We start from the raw sequence: 19,130 nt of genomic DNA on the forward strand, positions 1-19,130 counted from the left end.
AAATAAACTTCATTACTATTTTACATAGTATTATGTCATTTAACCTCAAAAAACATTACGAAAGTGCAAAAGAGTGTATTTAAAAAATATTAATATTTTCAGAAGAATGATAAGTTTTCGCCATTGTGTAATGCATATTACAAACTTACATAATAGTATTTGTGTATTTCGTAAAATTAATAATAAATCTTTTTATATTAGTTCATATTCCTCTTTTAAAAATTCATTAATTGATAACCATTTTAAGACACTATTGGTTCATTCTACCGGTATTAACAATACAATATCAAAAGAATGTTCTAATCAGATTAATCATATATTGATAATTAATAGAACTAAACAAAATAGTATATATCAAAAACAATATAAATTTATTTCCACGCATACATCTGTGCATAAAATCATAAATAAACAATCATCATATTTTGGAACAAATCCGCTTTTTGTTAAAAATGATTTTACTACACGAAATTCTTGTAATGTAAGACAAATCTCAAGTTTTTTTGAAGGAGTGACTGATAGTTTGTATACAAATTATGTTAATTTAATATATATTATATCTGGAAGTACACCTGTGGAATTTACTCAAGATTCTTTAGTATGGTTACATACTTATACAGGTTTACCATGGTGGGCAACTATAATATTGGCAACTAGTTTACTACGATTAAGCATTAGTTTACCATTATCAATATATCAGGTAATTAATTATGTACATTTTGTGTTATGTATTTATTTTTTAATTAAAAGTGTTCAAACTATATATTATTCAAGATTCATTTGAAGTTACGTTATTATTTGGAATTAAATAAAGTTATATCAAAGTACTTCTGATATGATATGATATTAATACAATCGTACTAATATATTTATATTATTATTTTTAGCAAAATATAACTGCTAAGCTAGAAAATCTACAACATGAAATGGTTGGTATTACTACAAATTTGAAAAGAAAAACTAAAGAGGACATGTTTAGACATGAATGGTCAGAAGAATATACAAGACGTATGTATAATCGTTCGGTATGTACTTTTATTGTTAATATGTTTCATTATTGCATAAATGTTCAAAATAATTCTTTATATTTAGTAATATGATATAACTATTTACTGTAGGTAAGAAAAGCATGGAAGGACCTGATTGTTAGAGACAATTGTCATCCAGTAAAAAGTATACTTCTTCTATATTTAGAAGTTCCAATATTGGTATTATCAACCTTTGCACTCAGAAACTTATGTTATATGTTTCCCAAATCTAATATTTGTAAGAGAGAATGATTTTTTACATAATTAGTATTATAAAATATTTCTATTAAATTTTTATCAAAAAGTTTCATTTATTGAAATAGATGCTTATGAGAATTATCTTGAACTCACGACGGGTGGTTTTGGTTGGATATTAAATCTGGCAGATATAGATCATTTTTTTATATTACCTGTATTGATTGGACTAATAAATTTAGCTAATATAGAGGTAAGATATTGATATACTATTAATAATTTTGTTTATTAATATATTTATCTTAAATCTCAGTTTCATTACAATTGTTGCTTATAGGTTACAATCATGTTCAGATTGAAGGAACCTACACGACTGCAGAAAGGTTTCTTTACTTTTTTTAGATTAGTAGCACTTATAATAATACCTCTAGCACCATATATACCTTCTGTAAGTTATAAAGAAATAATTTTATTAGAATTATGTTTTTCAATTAGTTCCTAATTCATCAAATAAATATATATTTAAAAATAATAATTTATTTCAGTCTCTGAGCTTATATTGGATAACGAACAGTGCTTTTAGTCTGTGTCAAAAATTTTTATTGATGTCACCAAAATTTCGCAGATTAACAAGAATTCCAGAAACTGATTCAGAATTATCACATCCATATAGTTATTTATATGAGAAGATAAAGAATAGAGCACAATTGATGAGAAGATTAAAATGATTGATACATAAAATAAATATTCTAAAGTTGTGAAAATAGTATTAAATATATATTAATTCAACATAAATATTAAATAAAAAATACATATAAAATGATTTCTAATTATATGCTGTTAATTTATCATTCGTACGATCTTTCTAATTTATACTATATTCAAGGCAAGTATAATCATTTATATAAAAATATATATATTTACTACACCTTTGATCTTAAGTGCGATCTATAAGGTCGATACAAGCTTATTCGTAACGTGAGCCAATCACAATTAAAACAGGATCGATAACGCGGAAAAAAAGAAATAATTTCCGTGATAGCGAATTCTAATAATGATAAATTGTTTTCCTTATTTTCCGTGTCTCTATATAAAGACCATTCCTTGATCAGTGGAGGCTTAATCACGACTGTGAATCAAAGGACGAATCAAGATGAAGTTTAACGCTATTTTATTGTTAGCACTCCTTTGTATGAGTTTATATCTATTTGAGTATTCAATGGTAAGTGATTTTTCTAAATCCCTTTTATTTTTTATTCATTTAATGAAAAAATCAAGTATCGTACGAAACCATTTATATTTTTTTAAATAATATATTCGTATTTTAAACAATACGAAACGATTCGAATTTTACATTTGAAAAAAAAAAGAAAAAAAAAATAAATAAATAATATTTTTTTAGGCGCAAGTTATGCCATATCCTGGCGATTGTACTAAATATCAACAATGCGATGCTAGTGGTTGTTTTGTATTAAGTTGTGGTGCTGGCACCGAATTTAATCCTGCGATTGGAACGTGCGATTATCCTTTGCAAAATCGGGATGGCTGTAATAATCGAGGATGATGAATTTTTTTGGAAATAAAACACACGTTACATGTGTAAATATGTTATTAGAGAGAAATAAAGATAAAATAAATGAGAGCGTATTATTATAGAATATAAGAATTTCTCGGATATTATTGATACGGCATCCTTATGATTAATTTTGAAATTGATTCATTATCTGTATATTGAAGTATTAAATGCTTATTATCATTGTAAATCAGCGTATTCTTTACGTGATATGCATTCTATTATTAGCGTTAATAACATTTCATATGTATAGAATGAAACGTTGGGAAATTCCAATAGAAATCGAAAAATACGATGTTTTAAAGAAAATCCTTTTCCGATATACGTAATCTTATACATTAATCTTCTTGAGAAATTAAAAAATACAATACATCTACAATTTCTTTAAATGATCAGTCACCAAGTACGTCACGAGATTTAAATGTAAATGCGGAAAAATAAATATCGTTTTGTTTTAAAAAAAGGCAATATTCTCCTTCTTGCTTTTTGTTCTCTTATTATCGACTTAAGATAAACTAAAACGTAAGAAGATAAAATAAAGCTCTCACAAATTTTGAATGTATAATGTTGTTACTTTTTCCCTTGCGTTTACATCGAGCTTACGTCGGAATCTTTATGAGCTCGATGACTAGTAAAACAAGAGGCAATTTACTCTCGCGTAGAATCAATTGGCAAATAGTTCTGTGTGCATTTGCTCGATTACTGTGTATACACGTTGACACTGCGTGTAGTCAATAAAGATCTTTCTCTCTCTCTCTCTCTCTCTCTTTATCTCTCTCTTTCTATCTCTTTCTTATCTTTTCTTATTTCTTCAATGCAATCTTCGCTTTACGTTCTTTTACGATGACGATCACGCGACCCTTGATCTGCCCTCTAAATCGATAACCCTTTTCTTCTAAGAAGTTATGCACATTAGATTTTTGTTTTTTTTCTCTCCTCCTTTTCCCTCTTCAACATCTCTATTTTCTCTTTCTCTCTCTCTCTCTCTCTCTCTCTCTCTCTCTCTCTCTCGTCTCTTTGGTTTATCTTTCAGAAGAAAACAGTGTCTGTGCAAGCTTCATTAAAATTGTATTCAATACCGACCGATTTTATGGTGAGTGCGTGAGCAATAGTGTGCTATGCTACATGTTTCTCAATTGTATTAAGAATGACATCGTGGATCGATCGTTTATACGTTATATTCTGTCTGGTGTATCTTGGAACCTTCACTTCCGCGGTACGTGAAAAAAATTCCTTTTCAATGTCATTTCTTTCAATGTTATTCAATCTGAAATATTATATTTTTCGAAAACTCATCAACTTCATCATTCCGTTTTTAGAGATATATTTGAGTACACATATTTTATACTTTGAAAATTATTTATACATTAAAATGATATATTTAATATTAATTCATTGATAGTTACTATGTTTTAATTTTTTCATATTGTTCTATTGTAACGATTGGAATATCCGTCGAATGAATAATTTACTGAGATAAAGTTTCTAGCATAAATAAGAAAAGATATTTCAATATTTGAACAACTGTTTTAAGAGTGTCAATTGCTTTAATTACAAGAATGAAAGATCAGTAGAAGTACTATTACTACGTAATTAGTATATTCTTAATGACGTTTTCTATCGAATTTTACACAATTATATAAAATATCGATCTGTAGATATACGATCCAAAAGAAATAACAACGAAAGCGCCAAATCGTCGTGAATTATCGTTGCCTTGGTATCTAAACGAAAAAGATCTACAGCCACCCGATGATTTAGCTCGATCTGCCAAATGGTGGATTGACGCGGAAGAGAGTCAAGTAAAGAAGCCTGTTATCGTGAATTCAAATAGAAAATCTTGGACACCATGGCGTAAAACTTCTGGTAGCGAAATTGAACAACGCACAGAGATAGATGATCAATTCGAACAGAATCACGATCAAGATCAATTTGGTCAAATTGACGATTGGAAGCCTTTTCCAGAAGATCAATACAAATATGATTCTACTTCTAAAGATAATAATGTTTATCAAGATCACAACAATTCTGAAACTTCACTAAAGGAATCAAAGCACAAGTTACCCGTATATAACGATCAAACTCTGTTATATGAAGGGATCGGAAGTGAAAGCACGGTAATGTTACAATTTTGTTTTTTTGTTTAACAGCGAGACTGTTGATAATACCACTATTTAATTTGGTTTAGTACATAAACGTTTTGATAGTACGATTAAGAGAGTTCATATTTAATTTATATTGCTATTACAATATAAATTCTTCATTCGAATGAATATTATATAAATATACGCATATCAATCGAATATTTTGCATTGTTTTTAGAAACCGAGAAAAGAGAGAATCTTATTTTTGTCTCAACCCATATTGACAGTAGCGCATTACGATCCTCAATCGGGTGTACGATGTCCAAGTTTAGAATCTACTGGTCAATTTGTTTATCCTCCCGATTGTAAATTTTTTGTCAACTGCTGGAAAGGCAAAGCGTTCGTTCAACCATGCGCTCCTGGTACTTTGTTTAATCCTGAGACATTGGAATGTGATTTTCCGCATAAAGTTAAATGTTATGGCATAGAAGAGTCTGATCTTATACGTTACTCAAACGCTTACTTTTTGAAAATCAACGCGGAACAAGGAAAATTACAAGTACGTATATGTATTCATTTTAACAAATTTTTGTTAATTCGTTAAGCATAAAGAAAAATATATATATTTATTTATTTTTTCTTTGATTTCTTTGTTAATAGAAACCACAATGTCCATCTCACGTGACAGGTCTCATTGCACATCCTACAAATTGTGCCAAATTTTTGCAATGTGCCAATGGAAACACATTCGAGATGGATTGCGGTCCTGGTACGGTTTTCAATCCTGCCATCAGCGTCTGCGATTGGCCTTACAATGTGAGAGGCTGCGAAGGTTAGTGTAAAATATTTGTTATATGATGATAAAGATATAAATCAATATTCTGTTTAAATTAACAGATGCGTTAAAGTCAGAAAAGGATACAACAAAGAATCCTAATGTAACACCGAATCAAAATTTTCATGATTCTTATCACGATCGTACTAATATTTTTGTTGATCGATCGAAATATAATACACAGCCATCCGCAAAAAAGATCGAGTGTCCTGCAGATTTTACAGGATTATTACCTCATCCAGAAACTTGTAGAAAGTTTTTGCAGTGTGCGAATGGTTTTACGTATGTGATGGATTGTGGACCTGGTACAGCTTTTAATCCACTTATATCGGTATGCGATTGGCCTTACAAAGTACCAGCTTGTAAAAAAGGTAATAATCAATTATAATTATTTAAGGTTTAAACGACGATAGTATGCTTTAAACAAAGTTGAAATGTTATTGGTATTACTGATTTGTCAGAGGAAACTTTAAAGCAAGTTACGACAACAAGCAGACCTTGGCCGCAACATAGCCGAGGAGATCCAGGGTCTTGGCGTGAACATCCTCGATATAATCACACTTATAATCGTTATGATCATCATGGTCAAGGTTCTTGGAATACCGAAGTTCAGCCTATGACTACGACTGAATCATCAGAATTACCGTGGAGGCCGATAATTCAAAAACCAAGTTATATTCAACAAAATCAACATAATTCCATGGGATCTACCAATAACCGCAATAATCAAATCGAAACGCCTCAGGATCATTATCATTATCAAGGCCATCATTACGATAATTTTTCAGGACCAGGACAGTCTATGACCAGAAAGGATTGTAATACTACGAATCAAATGGCACATAGTCAAGACCCTTGTGATCAACATTATCATTATCATCAGCATCATCATCATCATTATCATTATAATAATTCTAATAATTCCCAATACGAAGGTGCTAATAGAAGAATATCTGGACTTAATGGATACCAACAAGGTTCTTCAACTTCACATACCACTGAAGAAACATGGAATCGCAATTCTTTGAATCATAAGCATAATCTTCAGATAAATAATGACGAATTTGACAACCAGCAAACGCTAAATACGTTTAGAGAAATTAATAATCACTCAAGAACTGAATTAACAACGATTGAAGATAAATTGATTCGGCGTTATACACCTAATGGACCAATTAGAAACAAATTCAATAGCACTGTTCAAACGCAAAATAGAATCGATCCTGAACTTCTTAATAGAGAATCGAATGAATCTACGACTTTGAAAAGAAATATTTATGTTGAGAACGTTTACAAATTGCCCGATGATATGAAATCTCGAAATAGAACGAATAGAACTTTTGATATACGAAGTGGAATATATTTCCCAAAACCAAATCAAGATAATATTACGTGGAATCGATCAATTTCAGCCGAAAATCGACCACGTGTTTTCGTTCCTGACACATGGATTAATCAATCAAATCAATCAAATCAATCACAAATTCCTAATCAACCACCGACTCGGCCATGGAACCAAGGTGATTTTGTATTATGTTTTAAATGAATTCTTGTCTTTTCTCTGCGGTTTTTTATTTGATTATTTGAATAGGTCGGCATGTAAACAAGAATGCAAATATTTGCATGGCTTTAAAACGATTTGCATGGCATGATCAGAGTTGTTCAATTTATTTTGATAGCATGTTGAATCATATGGGTTACTTTCCAAATAAACGGGTTAGTATTGTTAATGCTCGATCCCCAAATAACAGTTATATAAATCCATATTGGGAAATTTTTTATCTGAAAGGATATCATCGTACGAATCAAGAAGGTTTGTTCTCTGAGGATGAAGAATCAAGAAAATATAAAGAAAATGGTAAGCGATAATCGGTAACCAAAAAAAAAGGGTATTTGATTACGTTAAGTTTTAACATGATTTGCAAGCTATAAAACTAACTTTATTATTTATGATATACAAAGTTCTATTATATTATCTATATAAAATAATATATGCCCTATTTCTTTTTTGAATCGTTATAATCGTTAAAAACCATATTGATATATAGATATGATCGATAAAGAAGAAAAATTACGTGAATGGCTTGCGAGAACTAATATCCAGCAACAAACCACGAATGACAAGGAAGTTGATTCAAAAATGGATAAGTGGTCAACTAAAACCAATGTCTTTTTACAAGCGAAAGGACAGGTATCGACAGGTACGCTTATATCGAATGAAAGATCATTGTTTTATAACTATTTACGTATCTAAACAAAAATTGTAGATTCAATATGAAGTAAGTTATGCTTTTAATATAAACGTTTAAATTAGTCTTTTTTTTAGATGATAGAAATTCTACACAAATTTCTAAAAAACCATTCTATCCGTACGGAATATATGTTAATTATAATGGTACAAAAGGCCATCTTATAACAAAAGAATTAGAGATTAATCAAGGACATTCGAGGACTAAAACATATAATCCCAACAATCAACAAACACCTTTCTCTTTTAATCGAACTTACGGCAGCATTTACACGCGTACGCCATTACATAATCAAGATATTTCTAAGAGTTCTATCGTTCCAAGTAATCATTATCCTGTACGGTTTACTCCGAATTCTGTAAATATTCCGCAACCATCCGACGATGATTCTATTAAGCATTCTTTCAATCAGTCAAGATCGACAGATTTAAGAGGCGCGGCTAGTCATCATTCTACTGGAAAAGATTTTCATCCGGTTTCTAGTCAAGCTATTGATAGCACGATCAATCGATCAATTACAATACCGCAGCTCAATTCTCATCATGCAGCCAATCGTTCAATTAAACAATTCGATGCCTATCCATTAATTTCCGAGAATGTTATAACGGAAAAGATACCGGATGTTTATTCAAAACCGTCCAAGAAGAAAAGTATTTCTGTTTCACAAAATATTCCGGAAAATCAAAGCAATACTACCGATCCTAATATACCGTTCGAATATGATATGGTTGAACCACAGTTTAACGATACAAAATTGACATTTGAAAATGAAAATTCGACACCGATATCCAACAAGGTTGTTCACGAAGCTGATGTAGATCCATATGACGTAGATATTCTAGAAAATAAAGAAACTTGGAAACCAATATTGGTTTTCGAAAATAAGACTAAAGTCGCGAGCAAGAATGATTCCTCTGTTATCATGAGAATCAATAAAAAGAACACGGAGGTGGATATTTTTAATATAGAAGTACCACCCTATCGCGATGGTAAGTTGCTTCGATTTAATTCTAATTTTATTACAGATAAATGGGTAAGAATTTTGTCAATTATAATATCTAAGCTTTTTCGTGCATGTTTATGCTTTTGGTGCATGATACTGAAGCGATTGATCTTGGGTGCAAGTTCAGACTATTTAAACATTTTGTAAAATAATTATTTTAAGTATAACGCGTTAATAATGTTTTAAATTTATATACATATTTTTTATATTTACAGAGGAACCTCCGTTTCCTGTGTACTATATCCCACCAGTTCAGCCACTGTCACATTTAAAAAAGACTGAACCATTTACGCCGATTTCAGGACAAGTCAGTATCTTATTAAGATAAATTGCAATTGAAATATATTAAGTTTAATTCTTTCACAATCAATAATATTAATGTTACGTTATATAACAGATTATACGTCTCAGAGGTGGTTCTGGTCCAACAAATGGCTACGTTGAAGTTCAAGGAGCTCAACCAGGTTGGGGAATAGTTTGCGATTCTAGAAATAGTTGGATGCTTAAAGAAGCTCATGTAGTTTGCAGACAATTAGGATACACTAGGTATATTACTTTGTTAACGTTCTTGATTTAATATAATGAAAATAGGATTCGCGTTAAGATTACAATGTTCATGTTGAATATCCCTTAAGATAATATTTCTTTGCGATTTATAGAGGCGCCGAAATGGCTTGGCAAGGAAGAAATAAACGTAATGGAATGCCAACTTGGATTGCAGCGAATTCCGTAACTTGTTCTGGAACTGAAAACAGATTTCAATCGTGCAAGTACGTTTATTAGGATATTTTTATCCTATAAATGAAATTGTACGATTCTTCCGTCTACATAAATTCTTAAAAAGAAAATAATTGTTATAGATTCACACATGGACAAGAGTGTCGTGTGGAAAGAGATGCAATAGGTGTCAGATGTTTACCAAATCGAATAGCACATTGTCGTAAAGATGAAATTCCACACGAAGGTCAATGTTATCACTTGGCTGATTCTAATACTGGATTAAATCATGCAGAAGCACTTCAATATTGTATTAAAAGGGATAGTCGACTTATTGATATTACGAGTCAAGATGAAAACAACTTTGTGTCGGAATGGTTGTTACAATTGCATCCAATAATTGGATCGATTATGACTTCCGGAGTTGGTTTTACCACATTCAATAGGACTTTGTGGCTTTGGGAAGATTCAAGTCGTGCAAAATTTAAGTAAGTTCGACCGTAAACATTCATGTTTATCTCTTTATTTTTGCTTTTCTTCTTAACAAAGATACCATTTATAGATTTACAAAATGGTGGCCAGGTTGGATGGAAGATAAGAAATTGCCACCTTGGGTGGGTTCACGTCCAGCTTGTATAATTATGAAACGAAAGTTTCCTTGTCATAATCATCCTGATTCGATTTGCGTTGCGGATTATTTCTTTTGGGATATTGAAGATTGTGCTACTTCTGTGAAGGGACATTCCTATATTTGCAAAAGACCATACGATGACATTAGTATGTACAATCATTTATAAGATTTAATCTGAACATTCATAACGATCAAGTATAAAGTATTTATCACAAGTATTTTTTTTATAGGTTGTGTTTATGGTAAGGGCAATCAATATTTTGGAACTGCAAATTTATCTACTTCAGGCAAAGAGTGCCTCCCTTGGGGCGATAACAGAGTTTTTCCTTACCTCAATGTAAATGTATGTATTAAATCTTTTATAATAATATTTAATAAATTACAATACTTTAATCGTTGAATATTTTTATGAAATAGGTAATTAATCGTGAAGTCAAAGAAAAATTGCGATCCCACAATTACTGTAGAAATCCAAATCCGGACAAAGAATCTAGACCATGGTGTTTCATAAGTTTTTACGGAGAAAAAGAATATTGCGATATTCCATCTTGTGGAAAAATTGGTAATTTATTTATTTTTTTTTATTATTTTAATTTTATAATTGTATTATGAAAAAAATAATGGGGTTTTATTCTAGGCTCGAAAAAATTACTTTTAAGTGGTCAATGTAAACCGAAACACTTCGAATGTTTACCTGGCGAATGTATCCCGTCACCGTGGGTTTGCGACGGTGAAGAGGTATAAAAATGATCTTTTTCATTTTCATATACCGATGATATAAACTTGAATTAATTTCATTGATTTTTATAGGATTGTACGAACGGTGCAGATGAGCGAGCATGCATGAATCATTTGGATCTTTATCAGAAATTTGCAAAGCATAGACTTGAGGGATACGATGTCGAAAAGTGGTTGAATGCACCTTTGAAAACGTGTGCTCTAAGATGTAAAGAAGCTGATTTCACTTGTCGGTCATTCGCTCATAAGTATGTTTCTCAACTTACCCTTATATTTGTTAGAAAAATTTCAATTATTGATATGTATGATATTTTTTTACATTTGTACATTTTTAGGGCTAGTGAGAACATTTGTTTGCTGAGTGATAGCAATATCGGTTTGACAGGAGCTTTAAAGCCTACTAAGGAATTCGATTATTATGAAATGAAAGAAAGAAGTGTTAATTGTGACAATATGTTCATCTGTGGAAATCGCAAGTGTATCAATCAGACGTTGGTATGTAATGGAAAAAATGATTGCAACGATCGTACTGATGAAAATGTCTGTACTGTGGAAAATCTCGATTATGCTATTCGGCTTGCTGGCTCGGATAATTTTGACGAGGGTAGAATCGAAGTTAAAGGTAAATAAGGAAAATTAATTTTTCGATTGATAAATCTTCATCAAATCGTTTGGCTACTCGATATTATCATTAATTAATTTTTAATAGTTTGGGGCATATGGGGTCAAGTTTGTGACGATGGTTTTGGTATGATTAATGCTGGAGTTATTTGCAAAGAACTTGGTTTTCCGCTCGGTGCTTTGGAAATTAAACCTGGAGGATTTTATGGTAATTTAGATCCACCAAATCGATTTATGGTAGATCAATTGAAATGCCGTGGCAACGAAACATCGTTACGCGAATGTGATTTCGAAGGGTACGTTGATATTCCAATAAATAAAGGAGATACGATGTATGAATGTAATTAAATTGTAATTATTGTAATTCTGCAGTTGGGGCGTTCATAATTGTCAACCGGAGGAAGCTGTAGGAGTAGTTTGCAAAACAGCAGTTGATAGTTGTCAGGAAGGTTATTGGAAATGCGAGAACAGTCCGGAATGTATACCTATAGCGTTTATTTGCGATGAGGTTGCAGACTGTTCGGATTATTCGGACGAAAGTGATGAACATTGTAATGTAAGAGATATGCTTAATTTTTTATTAATGGAATTTCATCTGATTATCAATCACCTCATAAATAGGAAATCATAAATAAAAAATCGAAAATAATTTATTTCAATTTCTTTATTAAATAAGGCTCCATTTGAAATTCGCCTGGTAAATGGTAGCAGTCCATTGGAAGGCAGAGTAGAAATTCGTCATCATGGTATATGGGGCACAGTTTGTGACGATGATTTCTCTGCTGCTACAGCCAGAGTAATTTGTAGATCTTTGGGATATGGTGGTGTTGCAAAAGCAAAAAAAGACAGTTTTTTTGGTCCTGGACAAGGACCTATTTGGCTCGATGAGGTATGTTTTTTGTAATTTTGTATTCACACTCGTTTTGTTTCTTATTTAAAATCATCCTTTCGATTTTATTAAAATTAGGTTTCTTGTCGTGGAAACGAAACTCAATTGAAATATTGCTATCACAATCACTGGGGACGAAACAATTGCGATCACAATGAGGATGCAGGTGTAATCTGTTCACCTGGAGCCGTGAACAATGACTCCGAGGTAACTCGAAATAATTTCTCTCGGACTAGATCCTAATTTGTATACATATTTAGTCGAAACACAATGATTTGTCTCTACAAATCTGTGATTTCTAGTCTTGCAAAGTAAACGTAACCAAAGATCTAATTTTATTAATAATTTTATAATTCGCCTTTACTATTATCTATTATTAGCGTTTAGAAATTTAACTTATTTGTACAATAACGGTAAATAAATATAAATACTTTGTAATTTCTTGACACGATTGTCAGTGAAAATAAATATGAAAGTATACAATGCATACGAAGAATGATTACTACATTCCTTGGCCCTGATTTACCTGTTGATCGTTCAGTTTTTCTTGGAAACGATGACCAATTTACCGGAACCAAGAATTAATGATGTACTACCAGCGAATTGTGGAAAACGTTCGGAAGATTTCAACGATGACGAGGATCTTATATTTGCTAAAGTAGTGCATGGTTCGATTGCACCAAAAGGCACATATCCGTGGCAGGTAAACAAAATTATTTAATAAATAATTTAGGAAAAATAAATGTAATAAAAAAATAATTACTTGAATCGTATTGTTTAAACATTGATTCAATTTGTTAATATAATATAAATTGGTAGGCCAGTATACGAGTTCGAGGACATAGCCGATCCAATCATTGGTGCGGAGCGGTTATTTTGTCGCCTTTGCACGTTCTCACGGCTGCACACTGTTTGGAAGGTTATAATAAAGGAACGTACTTTGTTCGTGCTGGAGATTACAATACTGAAGTAAGGAACATTTTCAAAATCAAATTTCTCTCTCTCTCTCTCTCCCTCTCTCTCTTTTTTTCTCTCTTTCTCTCTGTCAGTATTAATTATAAATGTAATTATCTTAGCAATTCTTAAATATATTTAGATAGAGGAAGGAACAGAGAAAGAAGCAAATATCGAAGATTATTATATTCATGAAGATTTTCGTAAAGGTCATAAAATGAATAACGATATCGCTCTAGTTTTGCTCAAAGGACGAGGTATACCCTTAGGCAAGGATATCATGCCAATTTGTTTGCCATCAGAAAATACGGAATATCCTGCTGGTTTGAATTGTACTATCAGTGGATTTGGCAGTATTGAAACTGGGAAAACAAGTAAATCATTATTGCGAATCTGTCAGTTTTCCTTTAATTATAATGATATTTATATTCGAATATAATTATCTTGCTTTACCGTTAGCACCATCGAAAGATCTCAGATACGGCTGGATACCATTACTAGACCAATCGGTATGTCGTGCTGAGTATGTTTATGGTCACGGCAAGATCAGCGATGGGATGGTATGTGCTGGATACTTGGATGAAGGTGTTGATACTTGCGATGGTGATTCTGGTGGTCCATTGGCGTGTTATCATAATGGTAGGATTCTTTTTCAAAATATTATTTTTTAACGTGTAATTTTGGACATTATATATATACTTTTGTATAGGTGCATTTACATTGTACGGAATCACGAGTTGGGGACAACATTGTGGGGAAGCTAATAAACCGGGTGTTTATGTTCGAGTGGCTCATTATCGACGTTGGATCGATCAAAAAATCATGGAATCTCTATCAGGAAAATGAACTCACACGAAAATTAATTAGTTCGACGAACGAGTTCAGCAAGTTCTCGTTGATAAATTTCTCACGTTAATTTTTTTTTATCTTGGAGGAGAGGAAAGAAGCACTACAATTTAACTTCTTTATCGATTTGCAATTTATTTCGTAAGACATCATCGTTTCTACAATAATTTTAATTGCTGTTTCATCGCTGTTACATGATTGAGCCTATGTATGTACAAATAGTCCCAACGCATCTCTTTTGACATCGTCGAAAGTAAAAAAGGGGAGAACTCGCATTTGTACAATGAAACGAAACTGATTCCGGATGAAACGATGTACGAAGTATTTAAACTATGTTGTTGCGATAACACAAAACAGATCATCGATTCTCAATCCATTTGGATGGCTCGCTTGAATCGAAGTAATCATTGGATCTTGATATTCTGGAAAAAAATGCATTCTATGATGGGATAATATTGTTATTTAACATTTTAATACGGTCGGTTTTTATGATAATACAAAAAAAAAAAGAATGATTTTTCAACGCGTTACATTATAGATTATCTCGATCATTTCTTGCGATCGAGAATAATAATTTTAACGAATAATTCGATCACAATAGAAATTTTATATGCGCTGAAACGATTCAATGAAGATTCTCGTGAAAAGTTACGTAAATTATGGGGTCGAGTTTCTCTCTCTCTCTTCCTCTCTCTCTCTCTCTCTCTCTCTCTCTCTCTCTCTCTTTCTGCCTCTCTTTCTTTCTCTCTTTTTTTTACATACATATATACGCGCACACATTCATTCTTTATTTCTCTTGGCCTATTTACGATCACGTTAATCATACATGCAAAGAGATTATCGCGCGAAAATATAGAAAAAAGAAAAGGAAAAAAAAAATTGAAAACAAGAGATAGAAGAAAGGAATGAAAAGTTAAAGTCATTTACAAGCAAACTTGGCGAAGTATTGACGCATTATACTCTCGAGTGTCGCGTCGTGTGTCTATAAAGTTTCTTACATAAAGGGAATGTTCATTGAAAATATGTTTAGCGCGGAAATTAACGTTAACTCTCACTCTCGAGTACGCTTAATTTAGGCATAAAGTTCCCGACTCGATTAAGCTCGCCAAAGGAGGATTTAAATATTCACATGTTTATTTAATAGATAAATGAAATGACGTTTCAAATGTCATACAATTTACGATATTCAATGAGATACCGTAGCAAGAAAAATTCTGTGAAACGTCGTCGAAAATCAATGCGAAGACGTATAATATGTATATGAATTTGTATAAAACGCATCGCAAGATGTAATGATATGAAAGCATGGCTACATATATATATATGTAGTAGACAAAGGTACTTATTATATAAAAAAAAAAAAAAAAAGGAAAGTAAATAAAGTCGGTCGCTCCTTTCGCGGCGTAAAAAGCTCGGGCTCGACTAACTATCTAGTGACTAGACGATAAGCAAGATTTTTCTCTATAAATTGATTTCGAGGATGAATCTAGTTTTTTGCTATATTATAGCGTTAGGTGATCTCAGATCGATCGATCGGCGTTTCTTGTCGTCGAGTATTTGTCGTGTTCGTTACGACATTTTTCGACACATGTCAACATTTCTAGTCGTATTTTTTTTCTCTGCCTCCTTCTCTTTCTTCGGCCTCAGGGCTGTCGCATTGGAAAAATAAAAAAAAAAAAAAAAAAAAAAAAAGAAAAAAAAAGTTAAGCGATCTATCGTTCTGCACAATTATCAAGAAAATTGAAATATATGTATTTCTGTTCGTGATTGATCAAGGGAACAAAAGTCGAATAGATAATTGTCAATGATGATCGAAAAAAAAAAGAAAGGAAAAGAAAAGAAATATGACAACGATCGAAGAAAAAAAATTTCACGAAAAAATATTATCATCGTCAACGGCAGCCCTGATCGATTTCATTAAATTCGATTATGGTCTAATACTTAAAATCTAAATTAACGCATAATAGATACGCATATATTATATAATTGTATGTATATATACACGCCATTCCTTTTATTTACAGATTGTGTAATCATAAACTTTGTAGTGTATCTCAATAGAAAGGGACAACGGAGCAGCACTTACGGAAATGAATTTTAGATGACGCTTCTTTTTATATCAATCACGAATCGATCGACTTGCTTTCACATCTCTTATCGTCGTAATTATCGTCATTTAAATCTTAGCCGATCGAAAGGCAATCGCGATTATCGTCGCGTTTTTATATCGGATTTGTAGAAAAACGCATGCCATATAAAAAATTGAAGTGATCGTGTGCTGCTCGTAAGAAATTATTCGAGACGGATGGAAACTCATCGATTTGTTATTTGATATAGAAGGGCGGGATGGATTTTTGAACACGGATTGTTGAGCGAGGATGATCAAATGATCACGGTGAAACGATATGAATATTTGACAATGCAACGATTAAGCGGCTTAAATGGTACGGTGGTAATTTTATATTTATGTACTTACGATAAATGTGCATGTATATAATTGTCGATGATTGTTATATCCTATCTACATGAGAAAAAAACTCCTTGAGTCATCATCGAGCATTCGGACACTTTGTTTTGCCGGATAGGATAAAGAGATTCTTTGAAAGATCGTACGAAAGTTTATTAAGAAGTAAAGAAAACAGTTTGTTTTTTCTTTTTCTTTTTTTTTTTTTCTTTTTTTCTTTTTTTTTCGTTAGATCTACGTTTCACAGTTTTTGTGTTAAAGTGCATTGTTTTCGAGACGACGATGATAAAATTGATAATATCCAACGAGACGAATAACGAAAAACGATATCTACCTCGAAAAATTCGTTATCGTTACTGCTTATCGTACAGAACTCGTACGTATATAATCGTATATTTACTGTCATTTATGTTATGATGAATGCCATAATATATTTATCGTTTCCATTATTTTATGCGACATCATATTATAATGATATATCTTTATAAACGTTTTTTCAAGAATTTCACTTTTCTCGATGTACGGTTATTTCCTCTTCCTTTTCCTCTTTCTCTTTTTTTTTTCTTTTTTTTTTTCTTTTTAATTATGTTTTATTACAAAGATCGCTATATCTCGTAGTAATGTACTTTCATGCGTTTCTATTTTGTAGGATGAAGATCATATTTTTTATTAATATTTTGTTAGGAACGTAATGGAAACAACGCGTGAATCGTAGTACATACATACATATATACGTTCGATGAAAATAAAATCAAATGTATAATAATTTATTGAGTAATTTAAGAATGGCAAGTGTCCATAGCGTTCGATGACTCACGGATTTTGGCGATTCGATCGATTAATTTATACTTTCTTTGTTACGCGATCTTTGTATAGACTCTCGGTTCGTATTCGTCTATTAATCGTAATGGACTTTTCGAGATCTTCATCCTTTTAATATCTGTTCTTAATTCGGCAATTTCGTGACGGCAGTTAAAATGTTATTAAATCGTCGTGACTTCATTTGGAATAATTTTTCCTTTACTTTCCTTCCATCGTTTTCACAATATTTGTCCTCTTTTTCTTTGTTTATTTTTTTCATTTCTTTTTCTTTTTCTTTTCTTTTCTTTTTACTCGGATTGTGCTATATACCCAGGAGAAGCGAACTCTTGGTCCCTAAATATTTTAAGAAGGTTTTTCTTTCGTGCTCTCGAGTTCATGCAGGCAAAGAAGGAAAACAACGCCGGATATTAGCAAAATCGTGATCTGTCTTTCTTTCTCCGTTTTAAGATCGCAAAAGTCGATATCGTTGACTTGATCGAACGTTTGATCGAATCTTCCTATCGTTATAACACCCTTTTCACCTTTCCCGATCGATACGTTACTCATAAAAATGTACTTTCGAATTAATTTTGCAAGACGTTAAGTGTGTCGGAGAACGATATTAAACGATTCATTTATTGAACGTCGATCATGTTTGTAGTAATTTGCAAATACCATCAATCCTACCACGTACGAGTTCTTTCGACCTTCGCATCGTCTCTCTTTTTTTTCTCTTTTTTTCTCTTTTTCCCGCCCCCATTTTCTTCTCTTCTCTTATATAACTTTAAGTACGGGCACGATGATCATAGTGGCTTTTTTTTCTTATCGGATATCTATGATACTATATTTGAACTTAGAGACTACAGGAACGAACCTACATCTGACACTTAGGAGTCCGTTTAGCGTTATATCAAAAGGGCTATATACAAAAGAATCGGCTATGTCACGGATCGTCTCTCGAGAATGCTCCGATTATACTTCTCATTACGATACGTCGATCTTTCATCATTCTCTTTCCTATAACGATTGAAAAACGGAAAGGATATTCGAAGAACTTTCGAGATACAGCCGGTACGTGCCTCGGACTTAGGAACTATACTTACTGTTCACGCGCGATATTGTCCGAGCGAATATTCCGTTCGTACATATACATTACATAAATACTTATCCGAGTATCGATTCGTTTCGCTCGAAGCCGATCGTCGTCCTTCGTTCAAGAACAGAAGGGAAATCTCTTTTCTTCCTTTTTTTCTGCTTTTTTTTCTTTTATCTTTTCTCTCTCTCTCTCTCTCTCTCTCTCTTTCTCTTTTAATCTTTTTTAAATTAAAGACCAGACTAGTCCCGAAATCCGATTTCAAAGAACAGCCTGTTTATTCGATCTCGCGAGCCGCATCGTCATCTGCAATCGTCAAAAATCATTTTGCGAATCGATTTTGCCGACCAACGTTGGCCTACATCGCTCGCTCATCGAGCCATACCTTATTTTTCCTTGCTTTTTAATC

General features: G+C 32.2%; 4 protein-coding genes across 9 annotated transcripts in view; 3 read left to right on the plus strand and 1 right to left on the minus strand.

Moving 5' to 3' along the window:
• Positions 1–106: 106 nt before the first annotated feature.
• On the plus strand, positions 107–2,109 carry LOC124953792 (cytochrome c oxidase assembly protein COX18, mitochondrial). Of its 2 annotated transcripts, XM_047505704.1 has the most exons (7): positions 319–481; positions 568–700; positions 888–1,025; positions 1,119–1,266; positions 1,352–1,476; positions 1,561–1,671; positions 1,769–2,109. In XM_047505704.1, exons 1-7 carry the CDS (start codon positions 453–455, stop codon positions 1,949–1,951), a joined length of 867 nt encoding a protein of 288 aa, XP_047361660.1. In that variant the 5' UTR covers positions 319–452; the 3' UTR covers positions 1,952–2,109. The 2 variants fall into 2 exon arrangements, with proteins under 2 accessions (XP_047361652.1, XP_047361660.1); XM_047505696.1 differs by having other exon boundaries at positions 107–700.
• Positions 2,110–2,310: 201 nt separating this feature from the next.
• Positions 2,311–2,881, plus strand: LOC124953860 (probable chitinase 10). The gene is made up of 2 exons (XM_047505866.1): positions 2,311–2,445; positions 2,626–2,881. The coding sequence occupies exons 1-2, from the start codon at positions 2,377–2,379 to the stop codon at positions 2,785–2,787; spliced, it is 231 nt and encodes a 76-aa protein (XP_047361822.1). The 5' UTR covers positions 2,311–2,376; the 3' UTR covers positions 2,788–2,881.
• Positions 2,882–3,808: 927 nt separating this feature from the next.
• Positions 3,809–16,055, plus strand: LOC124953555. 3 transcript variants are annotated; one of them, XM_047505084.1, is made up of 28 exons: positions 3,809–4,012; positions 4,455–4,913; positions 5,119–5,439; positions 5,541–5,712; positions 5,778–6,086; positions 6,177–7,235; positions 7,505–7,573; positions 7,764–7,916; positions 8,042–8,953; positions 9,183–9,274; positions 9,365–9,513; positions 9,627–9,737; positions 9,828–10,172; positions 10,247–10,461; positions 10,546–10,658; positions 10,733–10,877; positions 10,953–11,053; positions 11,126–11,301; positions 11,389–11,675; positions 11,763–11,970; positions 12,047–12,230; positions 12,351–12,563; positions 12,642–12,770; positions 13,105–13,266; positions 13,383–13,532; positions 13,660–13,891; positions 13,977–14,156; positions 14,227–16,055. In XM_047505084.1, the coding sequence occupies exons 1-28, from the start codon at positions 3,944–3,946 to the stop codon at positions 14,361–14,363; spliced, it is 6,852 nt and encodes a 2,283-aa protein (XP_047361040.1). In that variant the 5' UTR covers positions 3,809–3,943; the 3' UTR covers positions 14,364–16,055. The 3 variants fall into 3 exon arrangements, with proteins under 3 accessions (XP_047361040.1, XP_047361046.1, XP_047361055.1); XM_047505090.1 differs by lacking the exon at positions 7,505–7,573 and having other exon boundaries at positions 3,810–4,012; XM_047505099.1 differs by lacking the exons at positions 7,505–7,573; positions 7,764–7,916; positions 8,042–8,953 and having other exon boundaries at positions 3,812–4,012.
• Positions 14,808–19,130, minus strand: part of LOC124953572 — a 331,352-nt gene continuing 327,029 nt past the window's right edge. For all 3 annotated transcript variants that reach the window (XM_047505123.1, XM_047505115.1, XM_047505105.1), the window contains one exon: positions 14,808–19,130. This exon is cut by the window's right edge. The gene's annotated coding sequence lies outside the window, so the exon portion shown is untranslated.

Source organism: Vespa velutina, chromosome 1, assembly GCF_912470025.1.
Source record: "Vespa velutina chromosome 1, iVesVel2.1, whole genome shotgun sequence".
In the NCBI taxonomy this organism is placed as follows: domain Eukaryota; kingdom Metazoa; phylum Arthropoda; class Insecta; order Hymenoptera; family Vespidae; genus Vespa; species Vespa velutina.